We start from the raw sequence: 20,706 nt of genomic DNA on the forward strand, positions 1-20,706 counted from the left end.
AATACTGGAGTGGGTTGCCATGCCCTCCTCCAGGGGATCTTCCCAACCCAGGGATTGAACCCAGGTTTCCAGCATTGCAGATGGATTCTTTACTAGCTGAGCTACCAGTGAAGACCATAAAGGAATACTATTCAGCAATAAAAAAGAATAAACTACTGACACTGTCAACAACGTGGATGAATCCCAAATGCATTATGCTGCAAGGAGAAGCCAGCATGACCACACACTATGCAGTTACATGCCTATGAAATTCTAAGAAAGGCAAAACTATAGCATCAGAAACCAGACCAGTCATTTCCAGGGACTGGGTGTGGGGGTAGAAGCTGATACAAAGGGAGCTGGGGGAGGTTTGGGTAATGATGACACTGTTTTATATCTGAGAGTGGCAATGCATTTGTTAAGATTCACAGAACTGTATGCTAAAAAGTATCAATTTTGTGCCTGTAAATTACACCTTATGAAATAGGACATGGCATACCTTACTAATAAATACTTTCAAAGGAATAAGGGAAACTAATTAGGTGAAACTAATGAGGTAACAGCTTCTAATTAATAGCTCATGTTGTGAAAAAGCAATTTTCAAATTGACAAGTGTCCCACAACAGATTATCAGAACAACATGCAGCTTAGTTACGGAGCAATGATAAACTTAATCCAATGATCCCCAGATAAAAGAGACCAACATTTAATCAATATTCTTTTAGTGGCATGCTTTGGAGGTACTGGCAGCATCTGATTGCATGAATCTACTTTGTTTCCCCTCGTTTGAAAGATCAAGCAAGAAAATATATACATTACTCTTGAGCTTTCTTGAAACAGTCTACTGGGTCTGCAAGGACCTTCGAAATAAGAAGGAAAGGGCACCTGTTGGAAAACCAATACAGGGGCTCAAATGAGCTTTGAGAATGCAGCAGAGATTAATTACTACTTAAGGGTACAGGCCTTTACTGGAGGGAAGATGAGTTTCTAATGTGGTGCTTCTTAATAGGAATGATTTCAACTAAAAGTCAAAGCCAGAAAGCTCTCAAGTACAAGAAACAGAAAGATGAATTGCATTACCATAAGTAATTACATTTTACTTGCCTATAAAAGATATTTTAAAACTATGAGCCATGCTACCATACGACCCAGCAGTCTCACTCCTGGGCACATATCCAAAAAAGTTGAAAACTCTAATTCAAAAAGATACATGCACCCCAATGTTCATAGCAGCACCATTCAAGATAGTCAAGCCATGGAAGCAAGTTAAACATTTATGGATAAAGAAGATCTGATATATATAAACATGCACACACACACCAAGAATGAAACATTAGCCATAAAAAAGAACGCAATAATACCGTTTGCAGCAATATGGATGGACCTAGGGATTATCATACTAGGTGAAGTCAGGAGAAAGACAAATATCATACACTATCACTTCTACATGTAATCTTACTTATTTACAAAACAGAAATAGACTCACAGATACAAAAGAAATTACGGTTATGAGAGTGGAAAGGGGATGGATAAATTAGGAGTCTGGGATTAGCAAACACATACTACTACATATAAAGTAAACAACAAGGACCTACTATATAGCATAGGAAACTATGTTCAATATCTTATAACCTATAATGGAAAAGATTTTTCTGCCATTGGAGTCACACATCATCAATCAATACACTCTGTCTGTTACTGTTACCGCCCCCTCGCCACTGCCAACTTTGTTGTCTATAGAAGGTGCCTTCTGTTGCCACTTTGTATCTTCTGGGTCTATAATCAAATTCTCCATTTTTTAGAAAACTTTTTAAAAATTAGTTTTTGGCTGTTCTGTGTGGCATGTGGGATCTTCATCCCCAGCTAAGGATTGAACCCATGTCCCCTGCAGTAAAAGCACAAAGTCTGAACCACTAGACCACTAGGGTAGTCCTAAATCCTCCATTCTTGATCTTGGACCTTCCACCACACCTGCTCAGCCCAGTGTCCCCCAGTGTACAGAGATGAACACAGACAGGTAGGAATCACAATGGATTTGTGCCGAGACATTATCTCAAAATTAACTGTAAAAATGAAAGGAAACCACTTTCACCACTACTATTCAACATAGTTTTGGAAGTTTTGGCCACAGCAATCAGAGCAGAAAAAGAAATAAAAGGAATCCAAATTGGAAAACAAGAAGTAAAACTCTCACTGTTTGCAGATGACATGATACTCTACTTAGAAAACCCTAAAGACTCCACCAGAAAACTACTAGAACTAATCAATGAATATAGTAAAGTTGCAGGATATAAAATCAATACACAGAAATCCCTTGCATTCCTAGACACTAATAATGAGAAAATAGAAAAAGAAATTAAGGAGACAATTCCATTTACCATTGCAATGAAAAGAATAAAATACTTAGGAATATATCTACCTAAAGAAACTAAAGACCTCTATATAGAAAACTATAAAACAATGGTGAAAGAAATCAAAGAGGACACTAACAGATGGAGAAATGGTATACCGTGTTCATGGATCAGAAGAATCAATATAGTGAAAATGAGTATACCACCCAAAGCAATCTATAGATTCAACGCAATCCCTATCAAGCTACCAATGGTATTTTTCACAGAGCTAGAACAAATAATTTCACAATTTGTATGGAAATACATAAAACCTCGAATAGCCAAAGCAATCTTGAGAAAGAAGACTGGAACTGGAGGAATCAACCTGCCTGACTTCAGGCTCTACTACAAAGCCACAGTCATCAAGACAGTATGGTACTGACACAAAGACAGAAATATAGATCAATGGAACAAAATAGAAATCCCAGAGATAAATCCACACACCTATGGACACCTTACCTTTGACAAAGGAGGCAAGAATATACAATGGAGAAAAGATAATCTCTTTAACAAGTGGTGCTGGGAAAACTGGTCAACCACTTGTAAAAGAATGAAACTAGAACACTTTCTAACACCATACACAAAAATAAACTCAAAATGGATTAAAGATCTAAATGTAAGATCAGAAACTATAAAACTCCTAGAGGAGAACATAGGCAAAACACTCTCCGACATACATCACAGCAGGATCCTCTATGACCCACCTCCCAGAATATTGGAAATAAAAGCAAAAATAAACAAATGGGACCTAATTAAAATTAAAAGCTTCTGCACAACAAAGGAAACTATAAGCAAGGTGAAAAGACAGCCTTCAGAATGGGAGAAAATAATAGCAAATGAAGCAACTGGCAAAGGATTAATCTCAAAAATATACAAGCAACTCCTGCAGCTCAATTCCAGAAAAATAAATGACCCAATCAAAAAATGGGCCAAAGAACTAAACAGACACTTCTCCAAAGAAGACATACAGATGGCTAACAAACACATGAAAAGATGCTCAACATCACGCATTATCAGAGAAATGCAAATCAAAACCACAATGAGGTACCATTTCACACCAGTCAGAATGGCTGCGATCCAAAAGTCTACAAGCAATAAATGCTGGAGAGGGTGTGGAGAAAAGGGAACCCTCTTACACTGTTGGTGGCAGTACAGACTAGTACAGAGACATTACTTTGCCAACTAAGGTCCGTCTACTCAAGGCTATGGTTTTTCCTGTAGTCATGTATGGATGTGAAAGTTGGACTGTGAAGAAGGCTGAGTGCCGAAGAATTGATGCTTTTGAACTGTGGTGTTGGAAAAGACTCTTGAGAGTCCCTTGGACTGCAAGGAGATCCAACCAGTCCATTCTGAAGGAGATCAGCCCTGGGATTTCTTTGGAAGGAATGATGCTTAAGCTGAAGCTCCAGTACTTTGGCCACCTCATGCGAAGAGTTGACTCATTGGAAAAGACTTTGATGCTGGGAGGGGTTGGGGGCAGGAGGAGAAGCGGATGACAGAGGATGAGATGGCTGGATGGCATCACTGACTCGATGGACATGAATCTGAGTGAACTCTGGGAGTTGGTGGTGGACAGGGAGGCCTGGTGTGCTGCGATTCATGGGTCGCAAAGAGTTGGACATGACTGAGTGACTGAACTGAACTGAACTGAACAGCCACTATGAAGAACAGTGTAGAGATTCCTTAAAAAACTGGAAATAGAACTGCCTTATGACCCAGCAATCCCACTGCTGGGCATACACACTGAGGAAACCGGAATTTAAAGAGACACGTGTACCCCAATGTTCATCGCAGCACTGTTTATAATAGCCAGGACATGGAAGCAACCAAGATGTCCATCAGCAGACAAATGGATAAGAAAGCTGTGGTACATATACACAATGGAGTATTACTCAGCCATTAAAAAGAATACATTTGAATCAGTTCTAACGAGATGGATGAAACTGGAGCCGATTATACAGAATGAAGTAAGCCAGAAAGAAAAATACCAATACAGTATACTAACGCATATACATGGAATTTAGAAAGATGGTAACAATAACCCTATATACGAGACAGCAAAAGAGACACAGATGTATAGAACAGTCTTTTGGACTCTGTGGGAGAGGGCGAGGGTGGGATGATTCGGGAGAATGGCATTGAAGCATGTATAATATCATATGTGAAACAAATCGCCAGTCCAGGTTCCACGCAGGATACAGGATGCTCGGGGCTGGTGCACAGGGATGACCCAGAGGGATGATAAGGGGTGGGGGGTTCAGGATGGGGAGCATGTGTACACCGTGGCAGATTCATGTTGATGTATGGCAAAACCAATACAATATTGCAAAGTAATTAGCCTCCAATTGAAATGAATAAATTTATACTTAAAAAATGAAAGAAAACCTGGTTGCAATAGTTTTAGGAAACCTAGTCTCTACTGGCAGAAGAAAGGAAAGGAGAAAATGCATTTCAGGAGAGAAAATCAAACAGGAAAATGGCAAGAAAAAACAGTGGATGAAAAACCTAACTGGTAAAATCAACTTCCTGTGAGTGAAAAGTCTATTTGAGAGTTTCAGCTAAAATAGAAGTTAGTTTGAGTAGGAAAGTGTGTGTGCTCATGTGCTCAGTCATGTCCGATTCTTTGTGACCCCATGGACTGTACCTGCTAGACTTCTCTGTCCATGGCAAGAATACTGGAATGGTTTGTCATTTCCTTCTTAGGGGATCTTCCCAACCCAGGGATTGAACCCATATCTCGTCTCCTGCATTGGCAGGTGGATTGTTTACTACTGAGTCACCTGGGAAGCCCATAAAGTGTGTAAAGAATGCAATCAAAATTATACTTCACTCTCAAAAGATGAGATTCAACACACTGTAAAATGAATTAACTGTCTAATACTTGGAGGGGATAGTTCTCCATGTGAAAATTCCAGCAGGAAAGATTTAAGGTTAGACCAGAAAGGCATTTCCTAAAAGGCAAGACACACAGTACAAAGTGCAAACCTTCCCCTCTATCCCCAAAACAAAAAACAAACAAACAAACAAGAAAACCAGAAAGTCTGATAGTTTTCTAGAGGCTGGCCTCTACTGAAACCCATTCAGTTGAGTGTGTGTTTATTGGGTGCTGGTCACTCATTGCGCCTGGACGTTCCCACTGATCTGGTGGATAGAGAAGCACCCTGTACTGCCCTGTGTCGAGCTGTCTCTGGAAGCAGGAGGCCTTCACGAAGGGAAGCGAGTTGGAACCTGTGAGCTTTAATGCAGACCAGACGTGATGAGCTGGACATTTTGCTGGGTTTGGGTGTTTTGTTTTGTTTTGTTTTGTTTTTCCTTTTTTGGCCCAAATACCAGGTGGTGGGGAAACGTGGTCACCTGGAATAATGCATACTGTAGAGCTCTCGAAGTCTTTTTTTTGTTTTTGGACTTGCGCCTCTTTTTTTTTTTTTTTTTTTTTAATTCCAGGGAGGCTTAAACATTTTATGGAGAGACTCAATTTTTATAACAGCCATGGCTGAATACTTTTTTCTTCCAGAACGCTGAATCTTTATAACGATCCTCTTAGGTAAAGCAGCTGCAAAAACATCATTAAAAAAGTATATATTGTCACCTGTAAAAAGCAGTAAGAGTCTATTTTTATAAAGTTCAAAGTGCTCGGGTATCTGGTGGGGGGATCCCTCCAGACTGCTAAGACTTCTCTGGCTTGGTGACTGTTCCTCTCTCTTTCTCCTCCCCTCGGCTTCTGCTAACACACTCCCAGCTCCAAGGACCAGCAGCGACCAACTAGGCTTTGAGAGGCTGGTCCTGAGCCCATGTCTAACTAGTTCTGCAGCCGCCTTCCCACTGAAACATAAAATCTCAACAAAATGTACTTTTCCCCTATTGTTTACTTGTATTATTTTTCCACAGAGCTGAAATAAACAGGGAATGGGATGGGAACAGCCGGTGTGGGCTCCCCCTGGTACATGGGTCTAAACTGCCCCTCCAGCCTCTCCTTATCCTTCAGGTGTTGACTTGTTTCGTCATAGAACTTGGAGGCTGCCACCCTTCCTGGATGTGAAGCACGTCTTCTGACATATCTCATTGCAAGCATCTTCCTGGAAGTCGTCTGAGTGGTGGGTGCTTGTCTTTGTATCCCCTCACTTGACTCCAAAAGCCAGGGCTCTGTCTTGTTCATCTGGATCCCGTGTGTGCATACTAAGTCGATTCAGTCATGTCCAACTCCTTGCGACCCTGTGAACTGTAGACTGTCGGGCTCCTTTGTCCACGGGACTCTTTAGGCAAGAATACTGGAGTGAGTTGCTGTGCCCTCCTCCAGGGGATCTTCCTAACCCAGTGATCAAACCTGTGTGTCTTACATCTACTTGTGTTTGCAGGAGGGTTCTTTACCACAACCCCAAAATGCAATAGTTTAAATCTCTATTTCTTATTAGGTGGTAATATTTCCAGACCACCAGGCTGATATGCATCCCATTTCCTGGCCTGTGTTCGATACCAATTTAATGACCCCAAGAAAACATTAAAATTTCTTATATATGGTGCCAAAAATAAGTAGGCACTCACTCTAAGTGGTATAAAAATTCTCGTGTTTTTTTTTTTCACTTCGATACCTATGTGTCATGGTTATTCTCTGTATTAGGAACCACCAACTGCTCACCTTCATGATGGCCAGGATTCACGCCCCAGGTTAAAACTACAGAAGTACATTAAAGGTCTCAGCTTACCATCTGTCTGCCACACTGACAGACACATTTTCTGGAGCTGCTTTACCTGTGGAACATGCCTATTTCAGAATGAAAACCGAACCCCAGCCTCCAAGAGCAACAGAGCTCCTGTCTGGCTTCCAGGCCCCTCCTCTGGCCACTCCAGAGGCCACCCATGCCCTCCTCGCTTCTGCTAATTCAAAGCACACTCCCCTCCAACTGGCTGATAGGGGTCCCGCCTGCTTGGCCAGCTTGTGAAGCCACCCCTCTCTCCCAAGTCAGCCCCATGACAAGGTTTCTGCTTCTGAGAAGTATAGTCCATCTGGTCACAGCCATTAAACTCAGCATCCGCTTAGTTTTAGTACAAAACTACACGTAAAGTTTGTCTCTCAAGCCTTCAATAAGCTGATGTGCATTTTTTGGGTTTCCCCTCAATGTGACTAAAGCAGCCAAATGCTTGTGACATTCTAGCAAAAAATTGTGGCAAAATTCACATAAAGTTCACCGTCTTAACCATTTCCAAGTGTGTAGTTCAGTGACATCAGTACATACATCCACACATGTGTGCTCAGTCATTCGTGTCTGACTCTTTGTGACCCCATGGACTGTAGCTCTCCAGGCTCCTGTGTCCATGGGATTCTCCAGGCAAGAGCACTGGAGTGGGTGGCCATTTACTCCTCCAGGGGATCTTCCCAACCCAGGGATCAAACCCACATCTCGTCTCCTGCATTGGCAGGCAGGTTCTTTACCATTGCGCCACCATATACATTCACACTGCTCTGCAACCATTATCATTGTCCATCCACAGGACTCTCTGTGACATTTTTGTTTGTCATCATCTGTAAGAGGCAGACAGAAAGCTGCCTATTAGTTTCTAATGATAAAAACTCCATTTTAATTCATGGAACTGTACACCAAGAAATGGTATATCTCACGGTGTATTAATTATACTTTAAAACGGTGATGTCTGCCCATTCAAGCATCTCTAATGCAGGCAGGATGGGCTTTCTGAAACATACATCTGAGCAGTCCCACTGCCTGGCACAGAATTTGGAGCATGGGTGCTCCAAATTGTTGGCAACGAATGAGTGAATGAATTCAACTCCTCTCTTCAAACTTGTCAAGGGTTCCTGTGTCTAACACTTTCATTGTTAATTTAAGTCATGTAATGAACCTTCTTGGTAGCTTCCATGGTGGATCAGTGGTAAAGAATCCACTTGCAATGCAGGAGACATGGGTTTGATCCTTGGGTTGGGAAGATCCCCTGGAGGAGGAAATGGCAACTCACTCCAGTATTCTTGCCTGAAGAATCCAATGGACAGAGGAGCCTGGTAGGTTACAGTCCAGGGGGTCACGAAGAACTGGGTATGACTTTGCAACTAAACAGTAACAACAAATGATTCTCCTACTCATGGCCTATACGTGTGTGTGCATGCATGATAGCTTTGTATTGTATTGATACCTTTTTTAGTCGGCAAATTATTTCAAGTTTGTATTTTTAAGTGACAGTTACATGTATCACAGGGCATCTGAGATGAGAATGTCCTGGCTGTTGCAAAGAGTTTCTTCTTGAGTTACAAGAAAACCATTTAAGAAAAATACACAATATATTTAATTTATTCTCCCATAAGTAATTAACTACAAGGTAACCTTTAGAATGCAAAACTTTTGATTGCAAATGAACAAATCAAATTATAACCATCTTTGATCTTTCAGCTCAAAATACACTAAAACAGCATGCACGTAGTACTTTCCTATGTTTGAATTATGCTTGAAGCGCACCCACTGATGCCATGAAGGTTATGTAGCAATGGCAGACGCAGTCTGAGTCAGTACTCTGTCTGGGCTCAGGAAGGATTTCGTTTCCTATTTTAAAATGAAGAGCCCCCCAGCCATACCAAGGAGAAAATTGGGCATAGAGCAGTGGAGACATTGTATTTTATATATAATGTTTTAAGAGCCTGATTATGCAAGACTGTTTAACCCCTGCTGCTCAGCCACAATAGCCAATATTAATGTAAGGAACTTGCCTGGCATGTTCAGAGTTGAAAGTGTGCCAAACAGAATTTTTCAGACAGACTGAAATTGTACTCGTCTCAGAGTCAGCTCACTGGAAGCTTTTCTTTTTTTAAAAGGAAAAAGCCAAGATAGTAGGTGTCAATGACTAAGAAGGGCCCCCAAGGAAGCTCTGGAAAGCTCCAGGGTTGAGGCTTCATGGGGACGGTTCTGATAAGAAGTCTAGACTATCTGTAATGTGCTGATCATGAGGAAAACCAGATTATTGCGCAAGCTTCTGAAGCCAGCAGCTTCAGGAGACGAACGTGCACATGAGACACACTGACACGTGGGAACTTGCTGACACCAGGGCCTCGGTGCTCCTCTCCCCAGACCACAGCCCCAATTATCTGTGACCCCGAGTGACACTCAGGAGTGACTCCTGTTACAGATGCAGAAAAGGCTGTGGGGAGGCGGCTGGAAAGCATCTTTAAGCACCAAAAGGGAACTGTAAGAATGCGGACAGAAAGAAGGCAGAAACCACAGCATCTATGATGGGTAACATCTGAAAGCTCTTACTCAGAGAGGGTGGAGTTGAACACGGCAGCACCAGATGAGCAGAAGAGGCAAGCGGGCTGCCCTATGTGGGGGTAAGAAAAACATATCCCTTCTTCTAGGTTTTCCTATGTTTCAGCCGCTTTGGCTGGGCAGCCTTGTGCAGTGAACAACCTATGCAACTTGGGGAAATTACTTGGTAGGAGTTTGGCTACAGAAAGTGAAAGTGAAGTCCCTCAATCATGTCTGACTCTTAGCGACCCCATGGACTGCAGCCTACCAGGCTCCTCCATCCATGGGATTTTCCAGGTGAGAATACTGGAGTGGGGTGCCATTGCCTTCTCCAAACTGGCTACAGAGGGAGGGATGCAAACCTCTAGGTCTGAGCTGACTCTTCAACAGGAAGGAGCAGATGATTTGGTCAAGAAATGGTTAACCGCAGTTCCACTAGCAAACCCCGTGTCCCACGATCTGAGCTGAGCCTTTTCAGGGACCACATCAGAAACAGTGGATCTATGCCTCGGTTATTATTTCTGCCAAGAGTGGAGAAACCAGACACAAAATAACCCACACCACACACAATGACCACTGCTTCCCTATTTCTCCAGAGTGACTGCCTGTTGCCTCTTTCCTAAACACATCTGGAAATCTCTTAGTCGTGACGGCCACACCTTTATAGTAGAGCTGCTCCAAAGGAGGAGGAACGAGGTGGCTGGTGCTCCCATCGGAGCGGAACTTGAAGTGTCCTTTCCACTCGGCCCTGGGCCAGCACCTCTGCCCCACTGGTCTCTCCAACCAGCGTGTGTATTTCACTTACAGCCTAATCCACGTCTTGAAAAACAGGCTGGCGACTCAATGCATTCATTGAGACATTTTTAATTATGTTCCTGGCTTCCTCCCCACTCAATCCCACATCCTCCCAGCTAAAGCGGCAGCATCCACATGTCCCAGAAGCAAGAACCAAAAGCTCAGGAAGCCTGCAGAGTCCGTGAGACATCCAGCAAGAAACCCTTCCATTCAGTGAAGAAAAACCAGACTAGGTTGCCTAGGAACGACTCAGCACCCACTACGCCAGGTGCCAATGTCTGCTGCCAGGCTTTGGCCATTGAGGGTTGGGCGAGGGTGTGAGTGACAGCAGGAGGGACATGCAGAGCAGAGGGCCTTGCCCTGTCCGTCTGTCCACCAGGGAGACAGAGAAGGGCACATTCTGCGAAGAAGGCAGCCATGGACGTCTGACTTTTGGTCCAACAAAACTAGATCTGAAAGGTGTCCCCAGCTTCAAAGAGGCTGAGTGGATGTCATAGGTTTTTACATGTCAGGGGAGCATCTTTTATGTTTTGAACAAAACCCTTCCTTGAAGTCACCTAATGTCCCTCTGATAAGGACCCTCCTCCTGAAGGAAGGGGCCAGCCCTGCTCACCTCAATGATGTAGAGCACCACGTTCTTGTAGAAACAGTACAAGATGCACTTGGTCACCCGGTTGTAGCTCCAGGCGCCGTGAACCAGCAGGAGCTTCTCCAAGTAGGAAAACTGAAAAAGGAAAGAAAGAGGGTCTGGAATGTCCTTCAGAGGAGAAGATGGGCAAGGGAGTGGAGGAACCCGGATTCTGCTGGTGACCAAGAACACCACTCGCTTTAGAGGCAGAGCTTTCGGGCCAGGTGAGAAGGACTAAGATCTCCTCTTTAAGCTACAGAGATATGATTTTCCCCAGTTACACAGCTAGACTTCCAATTGCTATCTTGTGAAATTCTATTTACCCTAATGCTTTTAGGATATTAATTATTAAAAGGAGGTGACCAACCAGAATTGGAAGAAAAGAGCAGTGCAATCAGAAGCTTCTATTCAATCACCAATTTTGTAATGACAACAGGAGTAAGGGACAGGGACCGTCATGTACCTGTATCCTTTTAAGAAGAGGGATGCGCATGTAGACACTACCTATTCCTATTTCCACTGTCAGCCTGCAGGTGAAAGACAATGACACTCCACACACAGAGACACACACGCTCTGCCCTCCACTTCTAGACCCATCTCCTTCCCCCTTTTCTGGCCTCCAACAAGTAAGAGCCCCTCTTGCTAAAATGTGATATAGTCATCCATCCAAATAAAACATCAACATGCAGCTGACACCAAGTTGAGAGTGATGTAATGGCTTAGCTCTCGCAGTCTGAAATATTCAACAATATTCCAATAAAATACTCAAATCCTCCTCGGGGCAGGGGGTCTTTGGACACCACTCCAAACCTATCTCCTCAGCCTCCCCTTAGCCTAGCTTTGCCTTCTGGGTCCTATTTCACAAAAGCCTCCAAAAGTGTGAACAAGGAGCCGGAGGGAGGGAGATGGGCTGTTTTGGGGGTCGTAGTCTGGGCGTGTTCTGACGGTATGCATTGTTAGGGGTGATCCTGCTTCACTTCACAGTTCCTATGTATTCAGTTAGCCTCTCCTGGCACTGAGTCCTCCTTGGTTGCCTTGAACTAAAACCTTATCTCCTGTTCTGAGTCGCAGGGCAGCCCACAAACTCAAATCCGTCACTCTCCCAGGAGAGAGGACCATGCACAGATACTAGGAGTTCTGCCGTTGTCAACTTCCTATTAACTTTAGGTTACTTTTGAAATTACATTTAACCATCTACAGAAAATGAAAACCAGCCAAAGATATAGTATTTTTTAAACACTTTTTCGAGAGGAGGCCACATAGTATCTGGTGTTAATACTAAGGATAGGAGCTCAAGCCACGTGAACCACATCTGGGCAAGTTTCTGCAGATGGCTTGTCTCTGTGTGGCTCCAAAAGCTGAATGAGATTCTGGAGTGGCAGGAGTGGGTACATGTGGAGAAATAAAGCTTCCCATACAGGGTCATCAAGGATTCCAAGGGGAATGGCTAAACAAATAAAGAGGAAGCTTGTGTTTGACCTGGACCCCCTGGCGTTCAACCTTCCATGAGTACAGAGAACATCTGCTGGAACCATCCAGAAGGCCCTGGCTTAGTGCTACAGTGATTTCTTTTCAGAAAACAAAACAAAACAAAATCCTAAATCAAAATGCTGTTTTCATGAGGTTGCTCAAAAAACATTAAGGAGGCAGGGGGCAGAAATGACTCTCTCCAAGGAGAACAGGCAGCAGAAGGCTGGAGACACAGCATGACATGGGCTGGCCCCGCACAGTAAGGCCCCGACGGGCCGGCTGGCAGCCTGGGGCCACCCCGTGGACACAGCACAGGTCAGCTGGGGAGAAACAGAACCAGGGCTTTGCCGACTTCATCATTTTCCCGAGGACAAGTCTTTGAGCTAACCTTTTTTTCCTTCTGGATATAACTTTCCAGGGCACATTCTCAAGAATCCAATCAAAAATGTGCTCATCCACATTAAAATAAACAGATCAAGTGCTAAGCCATGAACTTTGACCAAAGACGTTTATCACTTTATTAACTTCAACCAAAGGAACTCGGTCAGTTGTGGCATGTCCTACCTAGCAATTATGGCAGAGGAAACATCCTGGTGAGGGGGCTATGCAGTAAGCAGAACGCAGACCTGAAATAATGGGATCTCTGTCTACACCTGAACAGGATGGTGGACGGGGGGTAGGGGGGCCATGCAGGGATGCTTGTTGGCTAGAGACCCCTGGTGTTCCTCCGTGTTCAGTCTTTGGGGCTGTCCATCAGCTCCTCCAGCATAGGTGATGTAGGCTGGATGGACAAGAAAAGCCCCAAACAGAATCACAAAGCCCTGCTCTCTTCTGCATCTGCCCTTTCATTTTGATTTGCTTGTCATTTTGATTTGCCTTTAATTTGAAGAGACCAACCGCTCCAGATCCCACATGCTATTAGTCCAGTTTCAATAAAGCAGGTCACGGAATCTCCCTTCCCTTGACATTTGCAAGAAAAAGACGGACAAATATTTGCCTGGAGCTCCTAGGAAACCTCTGAAGACCCCTGCCAGCCATATGATGCTATAACTCAAGTATTTAATAATGCTGGGGTGCATAACATCTCCAGGTGCCGACAGCCTGCAGGAAGCACGAGTCCCATAGGCCTTGGGGCAGTCGACTCTGGAAAGGAACCAGGCAGGTGCGCGGGGCTAGTTCCCCAAGGTCGTGTGCAGCTCCGCTGTTCTCTGACCCTGGGGGCTGGGACCCGCGGTAGGTCACTGCTTATAAAGGAAGCCCAATTTTCCCACCTATAAAGTCGGAATTCCTTCTCCTACCTATGTCAGTCATCATCTTGAGGATTCATTTGAAATCGACAAAAGGAACAAGGTTGATTTTGTGCACTTTTTGGACTTATAAGGATCCCGCTGTTCTCTGTGTTTGCAAAACCACTAGCTGGCAGGTGGCAGGCGGTGGGGATTTGAGATGGCATCTAAGCAGAGGCCCACCTCTGAGAAGTGGGGCCTTAAAAATGCAGAAGGCCAGTCTGCATCCCTGGGCTTGCAACAAGTTCTTCCACACTTAACATGCAGCCCCAGATTTCAGAGTCAAGGAGGAAAAGGCCATGATTACTCATGCTCATGTGACAAGGTTAATGCATTCTCCCAAAGACTGAACACGGAGGAACACGAGGGGACTCGAGCCAACAAGCAGGCATTTAATCCCAGCACACTGTGATCGGAGACAGGAGGAAATGGCCTGTGTTCTCTGAGACACCTAGATTTCCCGGATGGTCAGGGAGCAAAAGTGGTCTAGATGCAAATCCCAGGGGGCCAAGAGCTTGGCCATTTCCCTTCACTTTGGGGCTGTCACTGAGAACTGGACATTCCGTTCGGTCTCCGACTGCTAGGACAGGAACTACTAAGTATGTCAGGAGCCTCTGCTGAATCGAACTGCCAAAAGCTTTGTGCTGCTGACCACGGTGAGGGGTGGGGGGAACTGCTGCCCAAGCCTGGGGTTCCTGCTCCTGACAGCTCACCTGACGGCAGTGGCCTGTGCCCCTCATGGCACAGCCAAGAGGGTGGTGTCTGTCAATCACTGATTCCCCCGACCTTACAGGCCACGTGAGAGAGAGGGTTCCAGCATCTTCTGGAAGAGAGGAGATGCCAGGAGGGGGATACAGAGAACAGGTACTACAAGCACAGCCATCCTTGGGCACAGAGGATGCTGGAAGAGAACACGCAGCAGTTGCAGGGTTTAGGGGAAGAGATTATTATCATAAAATCAGAGATCCACCTGTTGGAAATGACCTCTCAGCTGGACGACAGAAAGCCTGGCCCTTCCCACAGCTGAAAAAGAAACCCAAACTACAGGACAGGGCCTCGTAACTATACAAGATGAAGCTGAGAGAGAAACCCAGCTACACCAGTGGGTTCGCCTCTATGCCACCTCCAAAGGGGCAGCTGAAGGATTGGACTGAAGGTCAAGTGCCAGCTGGCCTTCATGCCCAGTGGACTCTGTCAACTACATATGATGGCTGGTCAACCATGTGGCTCACCTGAGCGATGGCGTAATCCGAGTTGTTGGTTGCCTGCATGCCCTCATTCCCACTGATGCCTACACCCACGTGGGCCGTCTGGATCATGCCTACATCATTGGCACCATCCCCGATGGCCAGGGTGATGGCTTTCACCCGCTTCTTCACCACATCCACTATCTCCGACTTCTGCAGAGGAGACACCCTAGAGGAGGAGAGAGACGAGTTAGGACTGTACGGGTCCTTCCAGAGGAAACAGCTGTAATCTACATTTCGCTGCATTAAAAGGGCTGCTACTGGATAATTTCCAAATCCAATACAGACGGTTTTAGGCTCATGTGCAAAGAAGCTTTCAGAAAACAGTAGCTTGCGGCTTTCAAGTATGTGCCAGCTTCCCAAATGAAATACACAACTCAAGCTAACTCAAAACACAGCCTCTCAGTAATGACACTGCCGGGTGGGAGCCATACGTGCAAACTCCTCTGGGGCATGCCTGCCCTCCCAGATGATAAAGGCAGCCGAGATGCTCACAAAGGTCTTGGGATAGGTCTTCCCAATAAATCAGAAAACTAGCACAGATTCATTTTGCTTTGCCGTCCATAACATGTAACTTAGGGAGGGCAAGGGAATTTTCTACAAAACCTGCTTTCAGAAAAGGGAATGAAAAATTGGCAGGGCTTGAGAAGTGCAGAAAAGAGGACTAGTGTGAGAGGAAAGAAGAAAGAGGTCTCCATCTCCACCCTGGAGATGGAGGCAGCGTTTGAAGGGCAGCCAAGGCAGAAGGGCTGAAGACGGGCAATCCCAGGACAGAAGGTCCACAGAGACCGAACTTGTAGAAGCCCTGCCCCAAAGGAGATGGTGTGCAACCGGTACCTGAGAGGGGCTATTTCCACGGAAAGTCAAAGACAGTGGGCTCTTTTCCATAGCCCACCTGGGGGAAAGAGCAGTATAAATCTATGGGGTCTAAAACACAGCACCATCAGTTATGATGAAGTGTTTGTTCAGAGTATAAAACCAGATAATAAAACATGGTGGCTCAGATGGTAAAGAATCTGCGTGGAATGCAGGAGACCCGGGTTTGATTGCTGGGTTGGGAAGATCCCCTGGAGAAGGGAATGGCTACCCACTCCAGTATTCTTGCCTAGAGAATTCCATGGACAGAGGAGCCTGGTGGGCTACAGTCCATGGGGTCGCAAAGAGTGGACACGACTGAGCGACTAACACTTTCACTTTTACTTTTCAAAATGACTAGTATATGGTGCGTGTGTGCTAAGTTGTGTCAGTCATGTTTGACTCTGTATTGCACACTCGGAACTAACACAACATTGTAAATTACACTCCAGTATAAAATAGAAGTTAAAAAATTTCAAAACCACATCTGACTGGTAATATAAAAGAGGAGGTTTTCTACAAAATGCCATAGGACTGAAGTTACTATTCCTTCTCTGACCTCATAAAAGAGCAGGAAGGATGAGAGACCCCAAGGGGGGACACCAGCACTTTAAGTGCTAGTCCCTAAATTGCATTTACTTCTATGAACCCTTATTGATATACACTCAGTGTGACTGAGCACATCCTTTCTGCGGGGTGTGTTTGTCTCTTTCACCTTTCCTTCCTCATCCTGCCTGGCCCTCACCCCTCACTGCTAATCCAACGATTCATACAGTGGACTTTCAATTCATGGGGACTAACTACCATAATCACGGTTCTAAGATTAATTACATCTCTAACCATACTATGGGAGAAGGCAATGGCACCCCACTCCAGTATTCTTGCCTGGAAAATCCCATGGATGGAGAAGCCTGGTAGGCTGCAGTCCATGGGGTCACTAAGAGTCAGACATGACTGAGCGACTTCACTTTCAATTTTCACTTTCCACTTTCATGCATTGGAGAAGGAAATGGCAACCCACTCCAGTATTCTTGCCTGGAGAATCCCAGGGACGGGGGAGCCTGGTGGGCTGCCGTCTATGGGGTTGCACAGAGTTGGACACGACTGAAGCGACTTAGCAGCAGCAGCAGCAGCAGCAACCATACTATGAATAACAGGGGGAAAAATACTCTTCAACCTACACAAAAATACGTTAATTTCTGTATAAGTAACAGACCTAGAAACATGGTGAATGAAAGCATTCAAAAAATGACCAGACGCCTCTGTAAGATCTAAACTTGACACCCTCAGAAGTAGATAAAAGCACCCCATCCCCCCACTGCCTGTGGTCTAGGAATGGACGCTGTTTACAAGCTTCCTGACTAAACAAGCCAAAGGTCTTGATTCTGTTTCCTACCAACATTCCTGGAAACATTATAGACTTACTACAGGCTTTTTGTGACAGCTCCTAGTGACGTATAGCTGCCAGCGCTCTTAGGCCTCTCGCAGGGCTCTCCTGGGGCTAGCACGTGAGCCTGGTCTCTTCCCACTCCCCCTCCCCCCAACCCCAGGCCTCTCTCCATCACTGTGCTTTGACTATGATAAGCCGATGGTGAGGCCCTGAGTATCATCTTAAACAAGCAGTTAGAGGGTGGAGCAGACACTGGCTCACCGATTCTCTACAGTCTCGGGATATCGGGTGATGCAAGTCCTCCAAACAAGGTCTGTTTAAGCACTTCGCCGGGTGTTTGCTCTCTGCACAAGGATTTCAGTCTGAAATCACACGCTATTGGAACCTCCAACACTTCAGTGCCTTTGCACTAAGAACGATCAACGCAGGGGCTAGGAGAGTAAGCACTAAACTTGCTGACTGAATGAAACGCGGAATCTCATTACTGGTGACAAACAGCTGCATGAATTAATGATGAGCCCTGATGCTGTCCAGCCAACGCTATGACACACAGGCCAACATGCCACTGGGTTTGCTAAGAAATGAAGCCAAGAACCCAGGTGTGCTAGCACCGTTACTTATTTTGGTACAGTTGAAATGCACACATTTTGATAACACTTCCTGTATTTTGCCAGTTTCAGCCATAAGGTGGTCTCCCTCTGACGTCAGCGGAGGTTGAGTGTGTGCTTTGGGCACAATATGACAAATCTGGCTATGCGGGGGGTGGGGGGAAGCAGGCAGGAGCCCTGTCATCTCGCTTTATAACCTGCTGGGACAATTCTACAGTCACTTTAGGAACTTAACACATATATGTGGGCATATATTAAATTCAAACTGCAGAAAGTGTAACATTTCTGCAGCATCCTACAGGTACAAAGATGATTTTCAACATGGTCTAAGTATTCATTTTCCATAAATGGTAAGTAAAAATGATTCCACACTCCAGAAAAGACGCTTCAGGTACAACTCAACTCTCAAAAGCTGAAGTTGAGCTCATCTTCAGACTCTACCAAAAAGGAGGAAAAGAGGGAGGAAGGGGAGGGAGGGGGCAAAAGCAGGAAGGGAGGACAGAAGCAAAAAAAGAACTTGAGAGGCTTTTTAAAAATACTATTTATATAAACTGACTGCTATAACAATACATCAACCTTTTCTACTGATAATATCCTTATTGTTTAAAAGGTTCACTCACCTCATTTGATATTTAATATTTAATAATCATATAAAATCTGGAGGGGTCCCTGACTATCTTAGAGCTGTATACACACACACACACACACACACACACACACACAGAGCACAAAATACAGATTCTCCTACGTTTAGTGTTGGACCTTGAAAAACAAACTCGCCCGGGCACTTTCACTGGGATGCATTACCCAAGGTTTAAGGATGAAAATTTTCAAGACCAGATTTTCTGGTCCTCTGAGGTCATCTTTATATGACCTCCGCATCTTGATTACAAATACTGAAAGTTTCCTCAATAAACAGGAATTTTAAAAGGAAGGATACTATCACCTAATGTGGAGATGAGGCCATCTATTAATATTTATCACTGACCTCAGTGACTACCTGCTCCCTAATGGCCCATCTTGCTCCCCAGCCTCCGAGGGGAAAGACCAGGCATCCCACAGCGTGAGTCAGAGGGAACCTGATCTTCTTTATTAAGAGAACAAAACCATTATAACCTGATCCTGCACCAGGGCTGTAAATGCTGCCTGGGCAACTCAGGCTTTCAGAAGTGCTCTTGGTAAAGGGAGGACACCCCGGCTGAAGATCAGCTTACGCTGCAACTGAGAAAGGGCTCCCTTTGAAATCAGGATACCCAGCTTGTGGGTTCAGGATTTATCATCTGCACTTGTGTCCATGACAATTTTATCACAGAGCAACTCAAGAGGTGCTCAGACAGGAGGCTGGCTTCTGAAAATCCAACACTGACACCAAATGGTGTCAAATCGATTAAGATCTGGGCAACTGCAATTTATAAAACTTTACTAGGTTGTATGTTGTGAATGACACTGAGTTTTATATTCACTGAAGTCGACTGGTTAGCGTGTTTCTTCCTATACTAGGCGCAGTTGAGGAAAGCTGGGATTCAAATAAAAGATATAGGATCCTCCTGTTCCCAGGCTGCAAGAGGGATTAGAATAACACATTTAAATACCTTAATGTTTTTAGCACAAAAAGCATAAATTCGATACTCTGCTTCCTTGAAATGCTTTATTAAGGCCCCCAAGACCCTCTCAGGAGTGTCTGCTTCCTTGAAGCTAACATACATTAACTACTCCCCACTGTAAATTTCACTACTATTTCAAAACAGCATGCCTGGCCTCAGATCCAGGGCAGGTGGGTATAGGAAATACAGTCGGGAGGAAAGCCGAGAAGGGCTTGAGTTTTGATGTCTCAGAGCAAGCTGACGGCTCCATCAGGACCAGGCATCATGAGATGCTGCAAGGCTGAAAATGAATGACGACCATGGTGCTTAAGAGAATGACCTTAATCACACCTGCCCATCACCTGTGCCTGGAACAAAGGCCCCCACCTGGTTAATGATCAACAAGCAGGGCAAGCTGTAACTGCTCATACTCTGCAAAAAGAAGGCAGCCATTTCACCACTGACCTTCACCCCAGTCCTAATCCAAACAGCCAAGAGTGCTGAGAGGCCCAGGGATACTGGTAGCCAGGACAGGTTCCCATGCCTAGGAGGTTAGTGCACAAATCAATGTCTCTTTCTCCTGCCCTTTTTAAAAAAGATTTGAGAGTGGGATTTGTTGGGTGAGAATAGAAGTGAACTAAACAAAGGTTTTTCTTTTAAATAACACAGACCTGTCTCACAGCTAAAGCTTATATTTAATAAACTGGAGAAGGAAATGGCCACCCATTTCAGTCTTCTTGCCTGGAAAATCCATGGACAGAGGAGCCTAGTGGGTTACAGTCCATGGGGTTGCAAAGTGTCAGACATGACTGAGCACGCATGCAGTGCAATGTATATTTAATAAAAACCACTAATTCTTGGTCTCAATAGCAGGAAATAATATGCTTCCCTTTTCATGACCATACAAGTAAACGTGTGTAAACCAGGAGATACATTCATCCAAACCCATAGGACGTACAAAACTAAGAGTGAATCCTACCGTCAGCTGTGGCTGGTGGGCGATAGATGTTGGCAGTGGGGAAGCCATGCATGTGTGGGGCAGGGGGACAGGGGGATATCCGGACCTTTCCTTCATTTCCTGTGAGACTAAAACTTCTAAAAATAAAGGCTACTGGAAAAAAAAATAGCATTCTACCACTCCCCAAACAGAGCATGAAAATGATTCTTGATGGCTCTGGACACCTGCTAAAGTCCTGGACAGAGGACTTTACGGCCTGCCATCAGGAGAGAT

The 20,706-nt window shown here is 44.8% G+C and overlaps 1 protein-coding gene across 3 annotated transcripts in view; it reads right to left on the reverse strand.

Annotated features, from left to right (window-relative positions):
* LOC101115632 (phospholipid-transporting ATPase IB) overlaps nucleotides 1-20,706 on the reverse strand; it is a 469,524-nt gene that overhangs the window by 189,859 nt on the left and 258,959 nt on the right. For all 3 annotated transcript variants that reach the window (XM_042254882.2, XM_060394098.1, XM_060394100.1), the window contains exons 26-27: nucleotides 15,025-15,208; nucleotides 11,022-11,132 (exon numbers count right to left, since the gene is read on the reverse strand). In XM_042254882.2, coding sequence (XP_042110816.1) covers nucleotides 11,022-11,132; nucleotides 15,025-15,208 — 295 coding nt within the window. The remainder of the gene's footprint in view (nucleotides 1-11,021; nucleotides 11,133-15,024; nucleotides 15,209-20,706) is intronic.

This window comes from Ovis aries, chromosome 10 (genome assembly GCF_016772045.2).
Source record: "Ovis aries strain OAR_USU_Benz2616 breed Rambouillet chromosome 10, ARS-UI_Ramb_v3.0, whole genome shotgun sequence".
In the NCBI taxonomy this organism is placed as follows: domain Eukaryota; kingdom Metazoa; phylum Chordata; class Mammalia; order Artiodactyla; family Bovidae; genus Ovis; species Ovis aries.